Genomic DNA, 24,532 nt, shown 5'->3' with positions numbered 1-24,532 from the left:
TCACAGACTGAATGACTTAAGCCATGCAGATTGATTTCCTCACAGGCTAGAGGTTCAGTTTCTTCTGAGGTCCTCTCTCTTTGGCTTGTAGACAACTGTCTTCTCCCTGTGTCTTCACGTGGTCTTCCCTCTGCGCGTGTCTGTGTCCTAATCTCTTCTTCTTATAAGAGCCAATCAGGGTGCCTGGCTGGCTTCTTTGGAAGAGCTTGAGACTCTTGTTCTTGGGGTTGTGAGTTTGCGCCCTGCGTTGGCTGTAGAGATTACTTTAAAACATAAAAACATATTAAGAAAAGAAAGAACACCAGTCGTGTTAGAGTAGGGCGCACCCATGTGACCTCATTTGACCTTAATTACTTCTTTAAAAACCCTATCTCCAAGAAAGGGGAACGCTCTTGCCCTGTTGGTGGGAATGCAAACTGGTGCAGCCACTCTGGAAAACAGTGTGGAGGTTCCTCAAAAGGTTAAAAATAGAACTACCCTATGACCCAGCAATTGCACTACTAGATATTTACCCAAAGGATACAAAAATACTGGTTCAAAGGGACACATGTACCCCAATGTTTATAGCAGCACTATCGACAATAGCCAAATTATAGAAAGAGCCCAAATGTCCATCGACTGATGAATGGATAAAGAAGATGTGGCATATATATAAACAATGGAATATTACTCAGCCATCAAAAAGAAAGAAATCTTGCCATTTGCAACAATGTGGATGGAGCTAGGGTATTTTTTGTGAGCTAGAGTATATTAAACTAAGTGAAATAAGTCAGTCAGAGAAAGACTAATACCATGTGATTTCACTCATATGTAGAATTTAATAAACAAAACAGATGAACATTGGGGAAGTGAAAAAGAGAGAGAGAGAGAGGGAGGCAAACCAGAAGAGACTCTTAACTATAGAAAACAAACTAAGGGTTGATGGAGGGAGGTGGGTGGGAGATGGGTTGAATGGGTGAGGGGCATTAAGGAAGGCACTTGCAATGAGCACTGGGTGTTGTAAGTGATGTAAGATTTTAGTGAAAATCTACTCCCGAAACCAATATTACACCATATGTTAACTAGAATTTTTTTTTAATGTTTATTAATTTATTTTGAGAGAGTGAGCACAAGCTGGGGAGGTACAGAGGAAGAGGGAGAGAGAGAGAGAGAGAGAGAGAGAATCCTAAGCAGGTTCCTCGCTGTAAGCACAGAGCCTGACTTGGGGCTCAATCTCAGGAACTGTGAGATCATGACCTGAGCCAAAATCGAGAGTTGGACACTTAGCCAACTGAGCCACCCAGCGCCCCTACCAACTAGAATTTAAATAAAAACTTCGGGGCGCCTGGGTGGCGCAGTCGGTTAAGCGTCCGACTTCAGCCAGGTCACGATCGCGCGGTCCGTGAGTTCGAGCCCCGCGTCGGGCTCTGGGCTGATGGCTCAGAGCCTGGAGCCTGTTTCCGATTCTGTGTCTCTCTCTCTCTCTCTCTCTCTGCCCCTCCCCCGTTCATGCTCTGTCTCTCTCTGTCTCAAAAATAAATAAACGTTGAAAAAAAATTAAAAATAAATAAATAAATAAATAAATAAAAACTTCAAGAAAAAATTAAAAATATAAATAAATAAAGACCCTGTTTCCAAATACAGTTATGTTCTGCGGTAATGGGAGGTTAGGACTTCAACATATTAACTTGGAAGACACATGATTCAGCCCATAACAGGCTCTTTTTCTATGGGGTCCTGGTTGCAAAAGCACAGAGCCATGCCTGTCACCCCATGGAGACAGGACAAGAAGAGGTTATCACAGTGGGCTCAGGTGAGCTGTGAAGGCTCTCAGGCGACATGTATTCAGTCCCCCTCCTGGAGAGCCAGGCCAGGCCCGGCTGGTGCATAACTGGGTTCACTGTGGAATCCCAGAGGCTGGAGACAGGTGCATGAGAGGGTCCCTGGAGCCCCTGGATGGAGCCTGAGCCCCGGGGGCGAATGTATGACAGTGTCCATAGGAAGGAGCGAAACAGCAAGACAGAGTGCCAAGTCAGACCAGAGGGGCAGGGCTGAGGTTTAGGGCAAGGGCAGGGGCAGAACAGGCAATGGGGACATCAGAAAGGATGGGGCTGGGGCTGGGAATATTCATCCAGGTGGTGTCCACGCCAGCAGAAAGATGAGCTTGCAGGTGTACTTGACTCATGTCATGGACTTGTGTGATGATCTGAGGGTCATGCCCTGCGGGACAGACCCCCATTTCCATGTGCCTGCATAGACATGCTACACACGTCCTCGGCGGGGCGCGCGGGTTAGGGGGGCAGCAATCTCCCTGACCATGTACTTGAACTTCTGCCGGCCTGGGAAAATAACGGACTGCTGCCTGTTCTAGGTGTGAGCCTCAACCCACCTAACTAACGGACCACCACGGAGACCGCTCAGAAGGTTGCAAACACTTCATTCAAAAGGTTATGCCTGGGGCACCTGGGTGGCTCGGTGGGTTAAGCATCTGACTCATGATTTCAGCTCAGGTCATGGTCTTGCAGTTTGTGAGTTTGAGCTCGAGTAGTGCAGAGCCTACTTGGGATTCTCTCTCCCTCTCTCTGCCCCCTCCCTGCTTGTCCTTTCTCTCTCTCTCTTAAAATAAACTTAAAAAAAAAAGGCTATGCCCGTTTTCTGGGAGGGCTCTCCATTCTTCATCAGAGAGAATGAGCAGTGATGTGGACAAGTTTTGCTGGTCTTTATTTCAAAGGTTAGAAGAAAATATTACTGCATAGGGGGCACCTGGGTGGCTCAGTCGGTTAAGCATCTTACTCTCGGTTTTGGCTCAGGTCATGATCTCTTGGGTTCATGGGTTCGAGCCCCACATCAGGCATGGTGTTGGGCATGGAGCTTGCTTGGGATTCTCTTGCTCTCCCTCTCTCTCTGCCCCTCCCTTACTCGCTCACTGTCTCAAAATAAATAAACATTTAAAAATGTTTTACAAATTACTGTATATGTTCAGGAGCCATAGATGTCTAGGATTGTCCCACTTTTACTTCTTCATGTTTTCCATACCTCTCCTAGCTCCACTAAAATATAGATACACAGAAAAGTGTCTTCACTTTCAACAACATAAAATCCTAAAGAGGCAGAATTTACATGGAGGGTCTTAATTTCAACTTCTCAGAATAGAAGCAGTTTCTGCGGGACCCAGAGCCGAGCCTGAATGATTTCATTTGAGAATGAGCTATGGTCTTGAGGCCAATGTCCATTCAATCTCCAGCATAATTTATCTTTCCTATCACTAGCCCCCTGGGAAGCCAGTGTGAAGGTTGAGTGACACCAATTGTGACAGATGACAGAGGGAGTTCTGTCTTCTGTGTGGTATGCCTGCTAAGCCTCAGACTCCAGTGAGTCTGCCTGGGTTCATGTCCTAGTTCTGATTTTCTGGGCCATCTTGAAGCAATGATTTTTTTCTTCTTCTTTTTTTTTAAATGTTTACTTATTTTTCAAAGAGAGCAAGAGACCAAAGGAAGAGCAGAGAGAGGGAGACAGAGAATCCGAAGCAGGCTCTGCACTGAGAGCATTGAGCTCGATGCGGAGCTCGAACTCATAGACTGCGAGATCATGACCTGAGCCGAAGGCGGATGCTCAACCAACTGAGCCACCCAGGAGCCCCTAAACTAAAAAATGTTTTAAAAGCAAACTCAAGCTTTAAGAATTAAAAACCAGGGTCTCCTGGGTGGCTCAGTCAGTTGAGCGTCCGACTTTAGCTCAGGTCATGATCTCGCAGTTTGTGGGTTCGATCCCTGCATCAGGCTCTGTGCTGACAGCTCAGAGCCTGGAGTGTGCTTCAGATTCTGTATCTCCCTCTCTCTACCCCTCCCCTGCTCATGCTCTCTCTCTCTCTCTCTCTCTCTCTCTCTCTCTCAAAAATAAATAAATGTTTAAAAAAATAATTCAGGGGCTCCTGGGTGGCTCAGTCGGTTAGGCATCCGACTTCAGCTCAGGTCATGATCTTACAGTCTGTGAGTTCAAGCCCCGCGTCAGGCTCTGTGCTGACAGCTCAGAGCCTGGAGCTTGCTTCAGATTCTGTGTCTCCCTCTCTCTCTCTGCCCCTCCCCTGCTCATGCTCTGTCTCTCTCTGTCTCAAAAATAAATAAAAACTTAAAAAAATATATTTAAAAAAATAAAAAAATAATTCAAAACGAAATATATATCATCTAGCAATTCTACTTCTGAATATATACCAAAAGAATTGAACGCAGGAGCTCAGATGAATGCTGTTCATAGCAGTTTTATTCACAATCGCCAAGAGGCTGAAACAACCTGTGTCCGTTGAGGGATGAATGGATAAACAAAATGGATCTACCCATACAATGGAATATTATTCAGCCCTGAAAGGGAAGGAAATTCTGACACCTGCTACAGCATGAATGAACCTTGAGGACATTGAAGCAAAGTGAAACAAGAGGACAACTGCATGATTCCACTTAATCATTCATAGAAAAGAAAGTAGAAAAGAAAGTAGTACCAGGGGCAGAGGGAGAGGGAAACAGGAATTACTGTTTAATGGGTACAAAGTTTCAATTTGGCAAGATGAAAAAGTTCTGGAGTCAATGGTGATGACGGTGGTACAACAGTGTGAATGTACTTCATGGCACTGAACTATACACTTAAAAAGACTTAAACATCCCATTATGGGATAACTAAGTCACAGGAATAAAAGGAATACAATCAATGCTATTGTAATAGTGATGTGTGGGGACAGAGGGTAGCTACAGTTGTGGTGAGCACAGCATCCCTTAGAGTTGGTGAATTACCATGCTGTATACCTGTAACTCAGGTAACATTGTGTCGACTACAATAAACGGTAGGTTTTGCGTTATTTGTATCTTACCGTGATTTAAAAAAATAAAAAAATAATAATTTTTAAAAACAAAAATATCCCAACGCATCTTATTCCTGTGGAAAAAAATATACTTTTTGTTTTGTCACACACACACACACACAAAAGATCTCTTAGAAAATAATAGCAACAGCAATAACAACATCTTGTAGCTTCTAAATCAGCTTTGGGAGTTGTGGAGCACTTTGTGGAGAGGAGAACAGGAAACAGGGTCCGTCTAAACACAAGGAGAGGAAACACCCATTTCCCTGCTTGTCTTCGACACTGTTTATGTAAAAATATTCTGCCCTCTGAGATGTTTTGACTTTTGGTATCCTCCTCCTAGGCAAGCCGGAAACCCTGAGGGTTGACATCTTTACTCTTTGTTTCTAAGCAACGGCTGAAAGTCAGCAAACGGAAAAAGAATTTTTAATTAAAGAGAACAGAGCAAGAAATAGAGCCTCAATTTTATCTGTTTCCCACATCACCTCCCAGGCAGGAATTCATACACTTGAAGTTATGCAATTTCCCCCGGTTTATCAACCAACGGCCTAATTAAATTTCTTAAGATTTTTATACCCTTTGGCAAATTACTTCCTCTATCATAAACATCTTCCTTGGACCCAAAAAAAGTTGAAGAAGTAATTGAAACATACTTGATAAGACAAAAGCCCTTTGAATTCCCAACGACCTCAACAGGAGTTTGTTACTGTACTTTATTTTTTCTTTTTTTTATTATATATATTTAAAAAATTTTTAATGTTTATTTACTTTTGAGAGAGAGAGCAAGAGAGAGACAGCACAGCAGGGGAAGGGGCAGAGAGAGGGAGACGCAGAATCTGAAGCAGGAGCCTGACGCGGGGCTCAAACCCATGAACCATGAGATCATGACCTGAGCTGAAGTCAGAGGCTTAACCGACTGAGCCACCCAGACACCCCCCGTTACTGTATTTTAATTCCGCTACCTGCAGAAAAAGAACTTAAAAAAAAAAAAAAAAAAACCAAAACCCACTATCACCTTTATTCTGTATTGCCAATGAGTTCGTTTTTCATTAAATACATTTTCAGCAAAAACATGCATGCTATTCATTTTCATTATAGTTTGTGGAGTTATATTCCACCTGTTTGAGGGTGGCATATTTGCATAAATCCTTTAGAGCTCTCCTGTTAGGGAGATTTGCTTTTTCTCCTCATTCAATATTTATTGGTATCGTCATGAACTCACTGATATTTATTGTATACTTTGGGTTATAATCCAATACTGCTTTGTATCTGGGCTCTCATTGTCCCTGCTCTGCCAGGACATGGGGTCTTACATATGCTCGGCAGAAGGAAGAAAAATACAAAACAAAAGACATGAAAAGAATGCTTACTGTGTGAGGTGCTGTCTTGGGTCCTTCTTGTCCTTTTTTTTTTTTTTTTTTTTTTTAAGTTTATTTATTTATTTATTTATTTAGAGAGAAAGAGAGAGAGACCATGAACAGGGACGGGGCAGAGAGAGAGAGAGAGAGAGGATCTCAAGCAGGCTCTGCCCTGTCAGCACAGAGCCTGATGCAATGCGACGCGGGGCTCAAATTCATGAACCATGACATCATGACCTGAGCCCAAACCAAGAGTTGGATGCTTAACCTACTGAGTCACCGAGCACCCCCTTCTTGTCCTTTAAGCTGACTTTAGCAGCATTCCGTTTCTGAAGCCCACGTGCCCTCAGGAGCACAAGTCCTGGTTCTCCAACCTGATGGTGACTTTACACCAGTTACCTAACCTCTCTGAACCCCAGTTTCTTAACTGTAAGATGAGGATAATGCGTATTTGCAGAGTTGGGATGAGGATTAAATTGATAGTTTAGGAATTAATTACACGTCCCACAAAAGGAGCAAATGATCCCAATTGTATGAAGTGCCTGGAATCGTCAGAGCCACAGCGACACAAAGTAGAACAGTGGTTGCCAGTGGGGATGGGGAGGTCGTGTTTAATGGGACAGAGTTTCACTTGGGGATGATGCAAATGTTCTGGGATGGACAATGCTGATGGATGCACCAGCGTGAATGCACTTAAGGCCGAGGGGCTGGATTTGAAAATGATTAAAACAGTAAATATTGTTATGTGTACTTTACCCCCACGCAAAAATATATGCTCATTGTTTAAAATTTAGAAAACATTTTTGGGGCGCCTGTGTGGCTCAGTCAGTTAAGCGTCCGACTTCGGCTCAGATCATGATCTCACGGTTCGTGAGTTCGAGCCCCACGGTCGGTCGGACTCTGTGCTGACAGCTCAGAACCCGGAGCCTGCTTCCGATTCTGGGTCTCCCTTTCTCTCTGCCCCTCCTCCTCTTGCGCTCTCTCTCAAGAATAAACATTTCAAAAAAATTTTTTTAATAAAATTTAGAAAACATTTTTTAAAGTGTTTTAAATCCTTGGTAATCCCAGTAGTCAGTGGCCACTTCTGTTTTGTCATTTGTAGCCTCTGTATGGTTTGGGTTCCACTCATCCAATTTTGTTCTTTCGACATTATACAGATGTATCTCTCCGTGCTGTTCAAAACTCAATAAACTTAAAAAATAGATATATATATTATTGTCAAATTGGCTTCCGTACAACACCCCGTGCTCATCCCAACGGGTCCCCTCCTCAATGCCCACCCCCCACTTTCCCCACCTCCACCCCCCCATCCTCCCTCCCTTTGTTCTCTGTATTTAAGAGTCTTATGGTTTGCCTCCCTCCCTCTCTGTTTGTAACTATTTTTCCCCCTTCCCCTCCCCCGTGGTCTTCTGTTAAGTTTCTCAAGATCCACATATGAGCGAACACATACGTGTCCTTCTCTGACTGACATCTTTCACTCAGCATAATACCCTCCAGTTCCATCCGCGTAGTTGCATGCTTCAATAAACCTTTTCACTGCCTTCATGATATTCCATCATCACTGATTTAGCCATTGCCATATGTTTAAGACATATTTTCAACATTATAAACAACACTATCATAAACATCTCTTAATTAATATCTTAGCTTTTTTTTCATGTTTATTTACTTATTTTGAGAGAGAGAGACAGCACGTGTGCAAGCTGGGGAGGGGCAGAGAGAGAAGCGGAGAAGCTTTAACCCTTGAACCGACTGAACCACCCAGGCGCCCCTCATATACTTTAATATAGACCCAGGAGGAGAATTACTGAGCAGAGGTGACCATCTTTAAGGCACATGATTTACGTTGTCATGGTTTCTTAGAAAGGGAACCTGACTACATTACCACAGGCTATATGAAAGACACTCATTTTAAGGCACCCATTTTAAGGTTGCCCAACGTTAAATACAGCATTTTATTGTTGTAATGTCTGCCAGTGTTCTTGGATTTCCTCTACCCCTGTTGTATACTCAGGGTCCTCTTTAGTCGTTTGTATGAAATGTTATATAGTAAGCTTAGTTATTAATTCCCCCCTCTGCCTTTAATTAGGTTTAATTATTGCCAAATAATTGCCAAAAAATCTGTTGCTTTTTTTAAAAAAAATTTAATGTTTATTTGTTTTTGTTTTTTTATTTTAATTTTTTTTAACGTTTATTTATTTTTGAGACAGAGAGAGACAGAGCATGAACGGGGGACGGGCAGAGAGAGAGGGAGACACAGAATCGGAAGAAGGCTCCAGGCTCTGAGCCATCAGCCCAGAGCCCGACGCGGGGCTCGAACTCACGGACCGCGAGATCGTGACCTGGCTGAAGTCCGACGCTTAACCGACTGCGCCACCCAGGCGCCCCTGTTTATTTGTTTTTAAAAGAGAGAGAGACAGACAGACAGAGCGTGAGCAAGAGAGGAGCAGAGAGGGAGACACAGAATCCGGAGCAGTTTCCAGGCTCTGAGCGGTCAGCATGAAGCCGGACATGGGGCTTGAACTCACCAACCACAGATCATGACCTGAGCCAAAGCGGGGCTGCTCAACCGACCCAGCCACCCTGGAGCCCCCAAAATCTGTTGCTTTTAAGGAAAGAAAATATGGAAATATACATATATATATATAATTTTTTTAATGTGGAAATATTTTTTATCTCTGAAGTTCATTGCTTCCCCCCCCCACCCCCTCCCCCTCCCCCATTAGTTTAAATCACAGGCAGCAAGCTCCAGTTCTCAAACGCAGAGTCAGTGGGGCACCGAGGAGCAGACGCTATTTAAGCAAGGGGCCCCCAGGCCGGGCCCGCGGCCTTCAGTGCTCTGTCGCCCGGGCAACTGATAAACCAGCATTCCTCCCACCTGACCCCGCGCCGGTGACGGTGGCGGCCGCGCTCCCGCGTCCCGCTCCGGCCCTGCAGCCTGGGGACGTGTCCTCACCGTCCGGCAGCGGCCAGGCTCATCCAGGCGCTTTCTAAGCGCGGCCCCCGGGGTAACCGGAGGCAAGTCCCACGCACCCCCACGCGGGGCCACCTTCCTCTGCAAGGCCCGCGACGGCGGGGAGCGCGCTGTCTTCCCGCTCTCCTCTCCGCGGCCTTCCACCCGCCTGGAAGTGTCGCCGCGTCTCCACCCCACCCGGTTCGCGCAGCGCCGTCGGGGCGTCCCGGGCGCTCCAGCACCGCAGGCAGGGCGGGTCCACGCGGGTCCCGAGACTTCCGTAGCCGCCCCCCAAAATCGCCCTGCCGCTAAAAAGTGGCGGACGTGAGGTTCTGCGGAAATCTGGGGACCCAGACGTTCCCGCAGCAACCAGAACCCCAGGGGCCGCGGGAAGAAGCCAGGGGCCCCTTCCCTCCCGCAGCGGGCGGGGGACACCCCCGGGCGAGGGTCCCGCCACCCCTGACCCATAAGGGTGACTTCCTTGCAGAAATACACCACCCCCCCCCCCCCGCACGTGTCCTCCTCCCCGCGCTTCCCGAGACACTTCCCGTCGTCCATTCCCCTGGGTGCCTCGCCCCCGCCCTGGCAACCCTCCCTGGGTTTCCTTTGTCCCCGCCACACCCCTGCCCCGAGCTTCCAGAGTCCTCTCCAAGGATATCCCACCACCACTCCCCCCCGCCCCCAACCCCCGCGCCGCGCCTCTTCGGGACCTTTTCTGGTCCCTTCCCCCTCTCCGCCTTCCCTGTCCTCTCCCCGAGCCTCTCCTGCGCCCTCCCCGCCCCCTCCTCGGTCTCCCCTGTCCCCTCCCGCCCCGCCCCCGTTTTTAAACCTGGCGCCGAGCGCCCTGGTAGGTGAGCGCCCTCGCCCGAGCGGTTAGAGGCGCGGCCGAGTCGCTGGCGCCGCCGGAGGGGCGCTGGCTGTGCGGGCACCATGAGACCCGAGGCGACGGCCGGAGCCCGGGAGGCGCGGGGGCGCTTCTGTCACTGCCCCGCCGACGGTCCCCGGAGGCCACCGCCGCCGCGCGGGCCGGAGAGGTGAGGGTGTCCCCGCGGTGCGACGGTGAGGGGGGCGCAGAGCGGGATGCCCCGTGCGCCGCTGAGTCCCCCCGAATCCGGGCGGAGCTCCGGAGCCCGACGGCGACGCAGGGCAAGTCCCTTAACCTTAGTCAGGGACGCAGAGTCCTCCGGGTTTCGGGGTACAGCGCCGAAGCGCGGAGGCCCAGGAACGCCCCGCGAGGAAATGGGCCAACGCTTCCATTCATAGATCTGAAATCACTGGGCTGGGAACGTTGAAGTCTCGGGGCCTCTCGGCGTGCCTAACAGGGGTCCCCTCACGTTGACTGTCACAGGCTTGGTGACAGCGTTTGGTTGGCCCTGTGCTTGGGGCTCAGCCCTTTCAAGGTAGTACAGTTAAAATCGAATTAGCCAAGGAGGTGTGGAAGGGGCTGCGTGGCTAGGCAGCCTGACAGGAGAAAACCATTTGCCCCTTTTGCATCCTAGCCTCCTTGTGGAATGGTCTCTGCGAAGTCAAGATCCTTCAACAGCACGCGTGGTGCCGTAGAAATTAATGAGCCACAAAGTAGCCAGCTACAGTGGGGAATCAATGGAAGAATCCAGCCAGGCTGGGAGAGAAATCCCTCAGCTAATGTGTCCTCTGATCATTGCATCAGATTTGGGACTTCTAAAACCCAATGAAGGCAGAGAACTGATAATGTGGCAAGGAGAAAAAAAAAAAAAAAAAGAGAGAGAGAGAGACCCCCCCCCCCCCAAATGGTACTGGTTTATCCACAGACTGAGAACTTGAGAGAACTTTCTGGGGTATCCAGTGATCCTTTCTCAGGCAAACATTAGAATTGATAAGAATGATAACTCTTACGATATTATTTTTTTTAAGTTTATTTGTTTGTTTTGAGAGGGAAAGAGAGAGAATCCCAAGCAGGCTCTGCATGGTCATGGCAGAGCCCCACATGGGTCTCAATCTCACAATCATGAGATCGTGACCTGAGCTGAGATCGAGTTGGATGCTTAACTGACTGAGCCCCCCAGGTGCCCCTTATGACATAATTTTGAAAGAGCAGAAAATGCTGGGGTTCATCTCTGGTCCCTGCCTTTCCAGCCCCACGCCATGGAGACCTTGGATCCTGACACCCCAAGAAACTGAGCTGCCCGCAACTGGAAACCCGGTAAGGTCAAGGTGGGCATTGTGGTATCCAACAGTTCAGCCAGAAAGTGGCACCAACTCAAAAATGACCATGAAGGCCTGTCCCTCTCTCGGTGGTCTAATACAGAAGTGCCTGTGGGTTTGGGATTGGGAGCCTGGGTGAGGCTGCTGTTAATCAGACCTGAGTCACATGCACAGATTGGGCTCCTGCTTGCTTCTCTCTCTGTCTTCTTTTGAATCTTGATTCATTTTTTGAGAGCAAGATGGAGACAGAGCATGAGTGGGGGAGGGGGAGAGAGAGAAGGAGACACAGAATCAGAAGCAGGCTCCAGGCTCCCATCACAGAGCCGGATGTGGGACTCGAACCCACAAACCATGAGATTGTGACCTGAGCTAAAGTCGGACACTTAACCGACTGAGTCACCCCGGCACCCCTGCTTGCTTCTTTCTTGAAAAGCAAAGCCTAGCTATGGCCTAGTTCTTTCAAGGGCATTCTGAGAGAAAGAAAGGGAGATTTCTTTTATGTTGTTTTTTTCCCCTTGCAAACCAGCGGGTAGAGAGAGGAGGGGTTGGCTGTCTCTGGCTGCCTCCCCTCTCCTTAGAGAAAAGCTGAGGGTGCCATTACTGCTGGGCTGGTACCACAGTGCAAATAAGGGCAGAGACCAGTCTGGGGTGCCCAGAAGTTGCTGTTAAAAGCCCACCATCTGGCCCTTTCTGAAGGACTTTTGCCCAGTCTGCAAGCACTCCTGGGGTAATTCATGTTGTCTGAGCAAATACACTCTAGCTGAGGGCTTTGTGGGTAAAGATTAATCTCCACCACTATTCTTTTGTTTCCTGCACTGGTAACTAAATGGCTTTATACTTACTGAAGTAATGGCTTGCTTTCATAGAATTTACCTTTCCTTTTTAAAATCTTAAAATGTAAGTTGATGACTTTTATAATGCTGAAGAACTAATCAGGCTGGGAAGGACCGTGTATTTAATTTACGTAACATGTGGTATATGTTATGTGTGCAGTTATTTGTAATATGATAAGAAATTCAGGTGCGGGAAAGCTGACCTTGGACTGTATTTTGATATCCAGACTACTTTATTAAATTAGCCTGGATAATGGAAGTTTTTAATTCAGTTGCTATTATTTAAAGAATGAAAAAAATACAACCTATATCAAATTAATGCTTTTGTAGCCGAAATTAGTCTTAAACACATGCAATATCTAAATAATGGAAAATAATTTCGTCTTTTGCATCCAAGCTTAAGTTTGTTCTTAAATATAAGATTTAAGAGGTGCTTGGGAGAGGGAGGAAATATAGTTTACAATCGTGCGATTTTTTTTTTTTTTTGTTAAATGAAATGTATATGGAGCGGTTGTTGCAAGAATAAAAATACTGTAGCACATTTATTAACGCAAGGCAGGTGGATTTTTTCCTATGATGACGAGAAGGCTATTTGTGAGAAAATTGTTAAGGTGTAGCAACTTTCTAGTTGATCGCTAGCATGGCACACTGGATAAAGCAGTTGTGTCCATGGATTTGGCGGGGAGGTGCTCTGTGGGGGCTGTAGCGCACGCCGCCCTGCACGCCTGGACAGCTCTTTGTAGAGCCCACTTGGCGGGGCGAAGTCAGCGGGAGCCAGGGCCAGGTGAGCGCCGCCCGGCACCGGGAGGGACCGCTTCTTGCTCAACAGCGCCCTCTCCCGACGACGCGGGAGAACTCCTTGGCTCCCGGGCCCTGTTGTGTATTTCTGGAGAAATTGTAGGGCTGGATTGGAGGCCCTGTGCCCTGAGCCGTGGACTCACCCTCACCCATTTGGTATCCCTCCCTCTCCTTGGGGGCTGTCTGCCTCTCCTGCCTGGGGAAAATGAACGACAGCCTAATCCTTCGTTGACCTCTGTTGCATTTCTCTCCTTGCCACTTGTCGACCTTGCAAGGGAGGTGATTCCCTAAAAGGAGATGGGTCCATCCTCCCATCTCACAGGTTTCCCCGCACTTGCGCTTTGTTGGAGTCAGAGGCTGCATGGGGAGGAGAGGGGGAGACCCTCATGAAAGTCTCTGCTTGTATCTCTTCTCTTACTCTTAAGGACACACACATTGACATACTTACTCTGTATGCATTTCTGTTCCCCTTGCATCATCAAAATATGAATGTTTAGACATTTCTGTCATCAGAAAAGGATCTTTAATTAGAGTGTATTTGTGACATAAAGTTTTTATTTTTATTTATTTAGTTTTTTTCTTTCTTTTTTTTTTTTTTTAGAGAGAGAGAGAGAGCATGAGTCGGGGGCAGAGGGAGGTGGGGGAGAGAGAGAGAGAGAGAGAGAGAGAGAGAGAGAGAGAGAGAATCTTAAGCAGGCTCCACACTCAGTGCAGAGCCTGACATGGGGCTCGATCCCCTGATCCTGGGGTCATGACCTAAGCCGACATCAAGAGTCGGGTGCTCAACGGACTGAGCTACCCAGACCCCCTGGCATAAAGTTTTTAAAGCTGTGTATGTTTGTGGGTAAAGTTTTACAGTTTTTAAAGGTGTATTGAATGTTTCAGAGTCTGGTTAGAATTACTCAGTTTATTTTGTTTGAAAAATTTTTTCCACGTTTATTTTTGAGAGAGAAAGAACTTGAGCGGGGGAGGGGCAGAGAGAGAGCTCCGGAGACGCAGAATCTGAAGCAGACGCAGGGCTGGAACCCACAAGCCGAGAGATCATGGCCTGAGCCGAAGTCGGATGCTTAACCAACTGAGCCACCCAGGTGCCCCTAGAATTACTTGCTTTAAAGGAAGCTGCTTCTCTGTACTAACACTGCCTTTTGGTGCCACCAAAGTGTGTGCACTGTTGTATTAGACACAGCCATCACCGGATAGAAAATCACCTCTGACAGCCCAGGATTGCTTCCTGTGGTGGAGTGAGCAATTAGAGCTATTTTATAAAGACAAATAAAGCTTAACACAGACACGATTCTCTGGAGTCCTCAAAAAGTGAACTTCATTTTGGAGAAGGTCTTGCTCAAAGAGCCTCATTTTCTTTCCCTAACTTAGCTCAGCACAGCATATTGGAAAGAAATATGGTTGGTAAAATATAATGACGTTTGGGGTGCCTCGGTGGCTCAGTCGGTTGAGCGTCCAACTTCAACTTAGGTCATGATCTCACAGTTTGTGAGTTCGAGCCCCATGTCGTGCTCAGTCCACTTTGGATCTTCTCTCTCCCTCTCTCTCTCTGCCCCTCCCTCACTCATGTGCACTCTCTCACTCTCTCAAAAATAAACATTAAAAAATATAAATATACATATATGTGTGTGTATATATATACACATTTATATGTATGTATGTACATATGATGTATATGTATGTAAATATAATATATATGTATGTACATATATATGTATATATAAAATGACGTTTGCTCACAAAGGCCACACATATCACTGCAGGATGGAAGGATGTGATGATCATTGGTGACAGTCCTCAGACTCCTTGCTTGTCACACTCCAGAAGATTTTGTCTCCCTCTCGATCTGGCTCCATGCAACCCAAGGGCTGGGGTTTCTGATCCATGGCCCCAGCCCATTTCAGCTCACTTTCAAGCTGTCCCCGGATGGTCTGTCCCAAGACACCCCACTTCGTGCTTTCCGTATAACTAAAACTTTCAGAGCTCTAACATCAAATGGCAATTTCTGCCTTCTCAGCCCCTTAGATGATCTGGCCACAGTTCAGGCCAAATTCTTTGAGATTCAGGACCTCACAGAATGGGCAGAAAGGGGTCAGCCCTGGACCGGAAGAGTGATTGTCCTTTCTCTCACTAGCACCTACTCTGGTCACAGCGTGGACAAGCCTGGCACTCTCTCTCTCTCTCTCTCTCTCTCTCTGTGTCTTATCTCCATCAATGTTGTCCTTAGTTGCTCAGCCTAGCTTTTCTTTTCCTCCACTCCTGATATTCAGGTGGTCACAGGTTTTTTTGAATACTACTGAAGTGCCTTGAAATCCATCTTTCCTCCAAATCTTTATTACCTCTTGCTATGTGCCTCTGGGCCCTTACCTCCCCAACCTAGGCTATGCACTACTCCCAGGGGCCACCGTTATCCTTAAAATACAGGTCTGACTATTGAACTCCTGACTTCAAAATCAGCAGTGGTCTTTACTGCTGCCTCCAGAATGAAACTGAGACTCAAAAATAGGTATTCAAGGGGTGCCTGGGTGGCTCAGTCGATTAAGCGTCTGACTTTGGTTCAGGTCATGATCTCATGGTTCATGAGTTTGAGCCCCGCGTCGGGCTCTGTGCTGACAGCTCAGAGCCCGGAGCCTGCTTCAGATTCTGTTTCCCCGTCTCTGCCCCACCCCTGCTTGTCTCTGTCTCTGTCTGTCAAAAATGAATAAATGTATAAATGTTAACAAAAAAAAAAAAAATAGGTATTCAAGGTGTCCTGTAATGAGGATTCAGCTTCCTGTTGGAGCCCATTTACTACCACAGCTTCTCGTTCATTCCACACTGGGCTCCTCACTCTTCCCCATCTGTGCCCCTCAGAACTTGATGCTTTTCTCTGCCAGGAATGGTCTCAGAATCACACATTCAAATGCCACTGAGGTCTCTGCCAGGCCTTCCATGAACCTTTCCCTCCTCCCTGCTTAGAATTGCTGGCATCTTGCTATATAATGCTTTGTGGTGCGGCTATTTGACAGTGTGTGTGTGTCTTTTCCAATTATATTTAAAAAGCCTGAACTGGGGGCGCGTGGATGGCTCAGGTTTCAAATCAATAGGAAAAGACCATCCAGAGAGAACGTAGGCAAACAGGTGATTCAAAGACAAGAAGAGGCACCTGGGTGGCTCAGTTGGTTAAGCATCTGACTCTTGAATTCGGCTCAGGTCATGATCCCAGGGTTGTGGGATTGAGCCCTGCATCAGGCAACACACTGGGCATGGAGCCTGCTTGAGATTCTCTCTCTCTCTCTCTCTCTCTCTCTCTCTCTCTCTGTCTCTCTCTCTCTCAAAGGAAAAAAAAAAAACAACAACCCTGAACTGAAGGACTGTGTCAGACGGACTCCTCTTTCCATCTTTGAATCCCTCACAGTCCCCAAGACATCACTGTCAACAGGAAGAGGAAGAGAGACTTATCAAATACTGTTAAGGTGTTGGGGCACCTGGGTGGTTAAACGTTAAGCGTCCAACTTTGGCTCAGGTCATGATCTCACGGTTCACAAGACTGAGCCCTGTGTCGGGCTCTGTGCTGATATCTCGGAGCCTGGAGCCTGCTTCGGATTCTGTGTCCCCCTCTCTCTCTGCCGCTCCCCCACTCACACACTCTGTCTCTCTCTCTCTCTCTCTCAAAAATAAACATTAAAAAATTTAAAAACCCACAAATACTGTTAAGGTGTTTACATTGTCTCTAAAATTGGTATTGATACTAAGAAGGGCAGACCACTTAGATTATATTTTTTTAGAATTTCTGGATGCTACTTCAGACAGACTATATCTGTGTTTGATGTGTCTGTCTTTGCAGCTTGAACCTGGTGATGACCGGCAAACTCCGGGATCAAAGGGTGCCTTTGGGTTTCAGCATCCTGTAAGGTAACATGACTTCACAGCAAGAAATATGTTCTTTCTTTTTAATAGAAGCATAAGTATACTTTAGTGTCCTCACCTGTGTACATTCTCAACAAAGTGGAAAATAATTCAGTATAGTCTTCTGTATTTAGTTCTTACCCAAAGGAACTTCAAGGATATTTTGTTGGATTTCTGGAATTCATTCATTCATTCAGTGTTCCAGTTGCAAATTGGATTGACCTCTTTCCTTTATGTCTTTTGTTTATACCTCTCATTACATATTATGTCTTGTGTTAATTTTTTTAATGTTTATATTTATTTTTGGGAAGGGGAGGGGCAGAGAGAGGGGGGGCCAGAGGATCCCAAGTGGGCTTTGTGCTGACCTCAGAGATCATGATTCGGGATCGAATCAACCAACTGTGAGATCATGATCTGAGCTGAAGTCAGATGCTTAACCGACTGAGCCACCCAGGTGCTCCTGTCTTGTGTTAAATTTAATTGGATATGAATTGTATACGTGTATCTGCTTATTTACTTAAGAACTTAAGTACATTTCCATTTCTTTCCCAGAATATAAGTTAGCATATTGTCTAGAGCAAAGTAGACCTTGAAAATATGTGTGTGACCGAACAAGGGATTGGTTGGAGGGTTCTCCCACCGTTGGCTTCTCCGGCCTCTCTGTGCTCCCATGGTCCTTCCTGGTGGGGATCAGGACCCTCACTACTGTATCCCTCTTACATTTCATCCATTTTAGGCGGGTGGCTCATGCTCAGGATTTTTTTTATCTGTTTCTCTGTCTCTCTCTCCCCATCTCTCATTTCCTGCAGCAGAATGAATCTAGTCTGTGCTACTCCTCATGAAAGTATTTTTACCCTGGTTATCCTGGAAAACTGAAAGCTCTAGTAAAACCCAGAGATACTAACTGCTAGAGATGCACTTGAAAGACCTTCAGACTAGTCAAAGAGTGATTTCTGGAAAAGGGAAGCTTTCCTAGTGTCCCTTACACCTGTGGTCTTTATTCCCCACAGGACTGGGGAAGCTTTAAAAATACAGACGCTGGGGGGCTCCCCTGGGAGTGTTGACTCATTTGTTCTGGGAAAGGCCTAGGTATCTGTATTCGTACGGTCTCCCAGGTGATCCCAATGTGCATGGGGGATGAACCTGCCACCCTCTGTCTTGCCCTGTGAGCATCCACCTGCACGACCCATCCGTGGACCTGCCGGCCGCGGACGCTCTGGGACTGCTCCCCCATTTTTGTTTCATTGAAAATGCAGTGACTGGTGAGGCATGCGTTACAAACTGAGTGCACGATTTTATCTTTTTATTACAGAAAATTTCAAACACAGACAAAAGTGGAGAGAACAGTACAGGGACCCACATGCCTGTCACCAGCCTCAATAATTATCAGCCGTCTTCAGACCTGATGGTGTTTATCACCTTCTCCAACCTATTTTTTAAATTGTTGTTAGAATATTTTAAAGCAATTCCAGATATCCTACTAATTCACATTCCCCTGCAATTACTTCAGCATTACAGCTAACTTTTAATATGGCCAAACCCTGGGGGCACCTGGGTGGTTCAGTCAGTTAAGCGCTGATTTCGGCTCAGGTCATGATCTGACAGTTTGTGAGTTCAAGCCCCATGTCAGGCTCTGTGCTCACAGCTCAGAGCCTGGAGCCTGCTTCAGATTCTGTGTTTCCCTCTCTCTCTGCCCCTCCCCTGCTTACTTGCTCTCTCTCTCTCTCAAAAATAAACAAACATTAAAAAAATTTGTAAAAGAAAATATGGCCAAACCCTAAACTATGTTTGTAGTTTATATTTTATTTATACATTTTATATAATATAGAATTTATGTTATTTATATTTTATACAATATAGAAATATGTTACATTTTTATATTTTATATTTAAATTTATATTTTTATATAACATTACTTGTATTTATATAATATAGAAATATATATATTTAAAGTATATATACATATATGTATATATATAAAGTATATATATACATATATGTATATATGTATAAAGTATATATACACATATATATATATATTTTTTTTTTTTTTCTTCTGTTTGTTGCAGAGTTCCTCAACCCCAGCACTATTGAACTTTGAGCTGGATGATTGTTTGTTGTAAGGGGCTGTTGTGGGCATGACGCAATGTTCAGTGGAATCACTGGCCTCTGCCCACCACATACTAATAGCTTCTCCTCAGTTGTGGCAACCAGAAAGGTCTCCAGACGTTGCCACATGTCCCCTGGAGGCTGAGAATCCATGGCTTCTCAGAAATCTTGGGACATTCAGAATTGTCACGCATTATTTATAGCAGGGTGTTTCCGCTCTTTTCTCCTCCATCCAAAAAGAGGGAAATGGAAATCAGCTCTACAGGGGCGCCTGGCTGGCTCAGTCGGTAGAGTGTGTGACTCTTGATCTCGGGGTTGTAGGTTTGAGTCCCATGCTGGGTGTAGAAATTACTTAAAAACATAAAAAAATAAATCAGCTTTGCAACTAAGTAGTAATCAGTTGATAATCCCTCTCAGTTCCTCAGGAGACCTCAGGGGAAAACGCCAATAAATTAGTGAGTAAATGGTAAGAAAAAAGGATTATGGGGAGAGTGAGGAGTATTTTAAATACTTCCCATGTGTAACTGGAATCATAAATTCTATAAAACCTGGATTTAGAGGTTCCAAATTTATATATTTAGGTTATTTCCCTTCCTTCCTTCTTTTCTTTCTTCCTATTCTTTAGACTAGACAAATAACCAGGGTTACCATCTTCTGTACTGGCAAAGTGAGGAACCCACCCCTATCACTTTTCTAGAGCAACGTCCAGAAAGATTAGCTGCTCCTCTAGACTGGGGCCTCAGGGTCAAGTTTCCTCCAGGGCCCAAAGGGCTACAATGTTCCCCATGCTCAGGGGTGTTAGGGAGAGTGGGACCTAACCTAAATAGGACATATATTCTCCAGGATAAATCAAGTTCTCCATTCGATCAGAGTGAGACTCTTCATCTTGAAACTTGGTGTTTTAATTCCCTCTTACCTTCACGGAAGCAGACCCTTTTTCCTGTGTTGGTCTAAATTGATTTGCTCACTCACGTTTTAGCTTATTTCTGAACTGGTGTAGGGTTCCTCACCAGCTCTCTCCACCTGCCCACAGTCTTGTGTTCTGGTGACTTAGAAAACACACCTCGGGGTGCCTAGGTGGCTCAGTTGGTTAAGCGTCCGACTTCGGCCTCAGCTCATGGTTTCATGGCTCCTAAGTTCAAGCCTCGTGTCAGGCTCTCTGCTGACAGCTCAGGGCCTGGAGCCTGCATTGGATTCTGTGTCTCTGCCTCTCTCTGCCCCTCCCCAGCTCACAATCTGTCTCTCTCTCTCTCTCAAAAATAAATAAACATAAAGAAAGAAAGAAAGAAAGAGAGAAAGAAAGAAAGAAAAAGAGAGAAAGAAAGAAAGAAAAGAAAAGAAAAGTTAAAAAAGGAAAGAAAAGAAAAGAAAAGAAAAGAAAGAAAAGAAAACACTCCGGGCACAGTGAAGGCAAGATCAGAGAGGGAAATTGGGAGTTAGCTGCTTTTAGGGAAGAGGACCCTCTCGATGGAGTTCAGCATTGTTTCGGGGTGATTAATGGTGTATTTTTTTCTTAAATATTAGACTTTATTTACCCATTTCAAAGCGCCAAGAGTATCTGCAGAGTTCTGGGGAAAAAGTGCTGGCCAGCTTCCCGGTGCAAGCCACAATCCACTTCTACAACGATGAATCCGATTCAGACGATGAAGAACAAGAAGAAGAAACCCAGTCTTCCGAACTTCAGTGCCAGGAGACAGAAGGTCAGGCGGAGAATGGCCCAGGAGGGAAGGGCAAGGGCCAGCTCACAAACCTGGGACGGAGGTCTGTAGGACACGGTGGCCTCAGTGGTAAGGGTCTACTCCCTCATGGTGACTCTCTGGGGAGCACAGAGTGTTCCTCACCCAAATAAATGGGGTCTCTCTCCCACGCCAGACCTGGCTCACACGCACTCCTGGGGACAGCCGTGCCAGGACACCTTGCATTTCCCTTGGTGTTTGGGGGTCGGGGACTACCTCTGGCCAGGACGCCACTCACAGCCAGAACTTAGCTTTTAACTTTTCCTTCTCCTGGTGATTCTCTTCGGGTCACTCATGCACACTGTTGAGAAAGGATTCCAGGACCAGGAGAAGGTTTGTGTTGACATGGGTTGTTATTAGTTGGGACCAACTTTCAAAGCACCATTTGCCATTGTCACTGTGCCATTAAGTGACAGATTATTCCAGTATAGGTTACGACCCCACCTGTGCCTCTCACGTAACCTCGGACTCTTTATTCGGCGATTTCTGCTTTTGTAAAAATGGCGGAGCTATTGTCCCAGGGTTGATGTATTTGCTTGCTGGCATTCCCAAAATATTTATGAAAAATAAATAAAACTGAACAATTTCCATAAGAGTAACAGAAATTTTAAATGTGGATTTTTAGGGGACAATTCTGGATAAAAATTTGTGATTCTTGTCTAAGGGCTGAGTGTATGAATAAATGGAGAGAAGAGCTTTAACTCTTAGTTGGGGACTGGTTTGGGCTTATTACTTGAATAGAATAACACTGTTTTCAATCAAATTATCTAATATAAAATTATTTCCATTTTTTTAATATTTTGATGATTAAATGAGTGCACTCCACAAGTTTATCACTTAACTATCTTACATGTGGTTGTTTTCCTATATATAGTACATTATATAAATGTATACTTGAAATAAATATTTTGAAAGAAAAATGTTTGATAATCACCTTTTTTGTGTAAAATAATTTTATTTATATTGTTTTTTTAATTTTTATTTGTTTTTTTAATTTTTTTTAACGTTTATTTATTTTTGAGACAGAGAGAGACAGAGCATGAACAAGGGAGGGGTAGAGAGAGAGGGAGACACAGAATCGGAAGCTGGCTCCAGGCTCTGAGCCATCAGCCCAGAGCCTGACGCGGGGCTCGAACTCACGGACCGCGAGATCGTGACCTGAGCTGAAGTCGGACGCTTAACCGACTGAGCCACCCAGGCGCCCCTGTTTTTTTTTCTTTTTTTAAGTAATCTCTACACCCATGTGGGACTCAGACTCAGAACCCTGAGATCAAGAGTTGCACGCTTCGCCCACTGAGCCATCCGGGCACTCCATGTTTAAGACAATTTTAGATTTTAATTAGTGCCTGCTTTAAAGTTTTTAAAAGTTTGTCAGAGTGTTTTCATATTTAACTCTTTAAATGATATTAATTGTGTTTAAGAATATAAAAGTGTAAAAAGAATGTAGACAGGATTGTAACCTCGATGCCCAAAAAGTCCATTAATATTTTAAAAAATGGAGCTAGGGGCACTTGGGTGGCTCAGTTGGTTAAATGTCCACCTTCAGCTCAGGTCGTGATCTTGTGGTTCATGGGTTTGAGCCCCGCGTCGGGCTCTGTGCTGACAGCTTAGAGCCTGGAGCCTGCTTCAGATTCTGTGTCTCCCTCTTCTCTCTGCCCTTCCCCTTGTGCTTGGTCTCTCTATCAAAAAAGAAAAAAAAAATTGGAGTAATATATGCAAATATTTTAACAATCCAAACAGTATAGAAAAGTATACATTTGCATAGTAAGTCACCCTCTCCTGTTTTGCTCTTTCTCTGTGCAAAATACCCAACATCAATTGTTTTTTATTTGTCTACCTCTTTAAAAATTGCTGTTTGTAGGGCACCTGGGTGGCTTAGTCAGCTGAACATCCGACTCTTGATTTTGGCTCAGGTCATGATCCCAGGGTCATGGGATCAAGCCCCACATAGGGCTCCATGCTGTGTGTGGAGCCTACTTGAGATTCTCTCTCTCTCCCTCTGCCCCTGTCCTGCACCCATGGTCCCATGCTTTCTCTCTTTCTAAAATAAAACAAAAATAAAAATTACTTTCTTGCTTTCTTTCTTTCTTAATAACTGGAAATTTGTACCTCTTAATCCCCTTTATCTATTTCACCCATCCCCCATCCACTTTGCCTCTGGCAATCACCACAATTTAAGAGTATTTAAATTTTTTTTTTTCAACATTTATTTATTTTTGGGACAGAGAGAGACAGAGCATGAACGGGGGAGGGGCAGAGAGAGGGAGACACAGAATCGGAAACAGGCTCCAGGCTCTGAGCCATCAGCCCAGAGCCCGACGTGGGGCTCGAACTCACGGACCGTGAGATCGTGACCTGGCTGAAGTCGGACGCTTAACCGACTGCGCCACCCAGGCACCCCCCATTTAAGAGTATTTAAAAGTCTGTTTTGTCTGGCCATTTGCTTTGTTTTTGAGACTCCACATATAAGTGAAATCATATGGTATTTGTCCATCCATAGTGTTGCAAATGGCAAGATCTCATTCTTTTTTACGGCTGAGTAATATCCCATTATCTATCTCTGTCTCTATCTCTATCTCTAATCTCTATCTCTATCTCACATCTTTATCCATTTATCTCTTCACAGACACTTGGGCTGCTTCCATGTCTTGGCTGTTGTAAATAATGCTGCAGTAAACACAGAGGTGCATCTGTCTTTTCAAATTCGTGTTTTTGCTCTCTTTGGGTAAATACGGAGCTATGGAATTACTGGATTCTATTTTTAAGTTTTTGAGGATCCTCCATAACTGTTTTCCACAGTGGCTGCACCAATTTTCATTCCCGCCTGTAGTACACAAGAGTTCCTTTTTTTTTTTTTTCACATCCTCCCTGACACTTGTTATTTCTTGTCTTTTTTTAAGATTTTATTTTTAAGTAATCTCTACACCCATCGTGGGACTCGAGCTTACATCCCTGAGATTGAGTCACACGCTCTACTGGCTGAGCCAGCCAGTCGCCCCTATTTCTTGTCTTTTTTAAAATTTAATGTCTTTTTTTTTTTTTTTGAGACACAGAGACAGAGCATGAACAGGGGAGGGGCAGAGAGAGAGGGAGACACAGAATCCGAAGCAGGTTCCAGGTTCTGAGCTGTCAGCACAGAGCCAGACACGGGGCTCGAACCCACAGACCGTGAGCTCATGACCTGAGCCGAAGTCAGACGCTCAACCAACTGAGCCACCCAGGCACCCCTTGTCTTTTTGATACTAGCCGTTCTGATAGGTGTGAGGTGGTATCTCCTTGTGGTTTGATTTCATTTCCCTGATGGTGAGTGACACTGAGCATCGTTTCGTGTGCCTGTTGGCCATCTGAATGTCTTCTTTGGAAAAATGTCTATTTAGGTCCTCTGCTCATTTTTTAATCGGATTGTTTGATTTTTTTTTTTTTTATTTTTTTCCCTCTTTTCAGATTTTTTCTTCAAAAATTTTTTTTGTTAATATGATTATTTTACTTGTTTAAAGTACCTTTTTTCAAACTTTAAAACAATTCTACCTGGGCTTATTTCAGAAAGGATTTAAGATGGCGTCCTATTTTGCCAGGTTGTAACAGAAAAACATTAGAAGTCTTACCCTTACTGTCCCTTCATCTGATGCTTGAGATGAAGCTTCGGTCATCACATTTGGCTTTGTTTAGTTTTCTCAATAAATCAGTTTTACTGAGAAAAAAAGATCTGGCCCAGTTGCCCGTTTCCCATCAAGAAAACAAACTTGGTCTGCCATATATTCACTTATAAACTATACATTATATGGAACCATTTGAAATTGCTAATGTTTGGCTGTTTTGACCTCCATTTCCATTCGTTT

General features: G+C 45.2%; 1 protein-coding gene across 1 annotated transcript; it reads left to right on the top strand.

The window, feature by feature from the left end:
• The first annotated feature begins 9,949 nt into the window (after nt 1–9,949).
• RIPPLY3 (ripply transcriptional repressor 3) lies at nt 9,950–21,613 on the top strand. The gene is made up of 5 exons (XM_045501410.1): nt 9,950–10,176; nt 11,258–11,324; nt 16,787–16,854; nt 20,482–20,744; nt 20,981–21,613. Exons 1-5 carry the CDS (start codon nt 10,073–10,075, stop codon nt 21,100–21,102), a joined length of 624 nt encoding a protein of 207 aa, XP_045357366.1. The 5' UTR covers nt 9,950–10,072; the 3' UTR covers nt 21,103–21,613.
• Nucleotides 21,614–24,532: the final 2,919 nt, after the last annotated feature.

The sequence above is a fragment of the Leopardus geoffroyi genome, chromosome C2, assembly GCF_018350155.1.
Source record: "Leopardus geoffroyi isolate Oge1 chromosome C2, O.geoffroyi_Oge1_pat1.0, whole genome shotgun sequence".
NCBI lineage: Eukaryota > Metazoa > Chordata > Mammalia > Carnivora > Felidae > Leopardus > Leopardus geoffroyi.
This window is presented reverse-complemented; position numbering and strand designations above follow the sequence as displayed.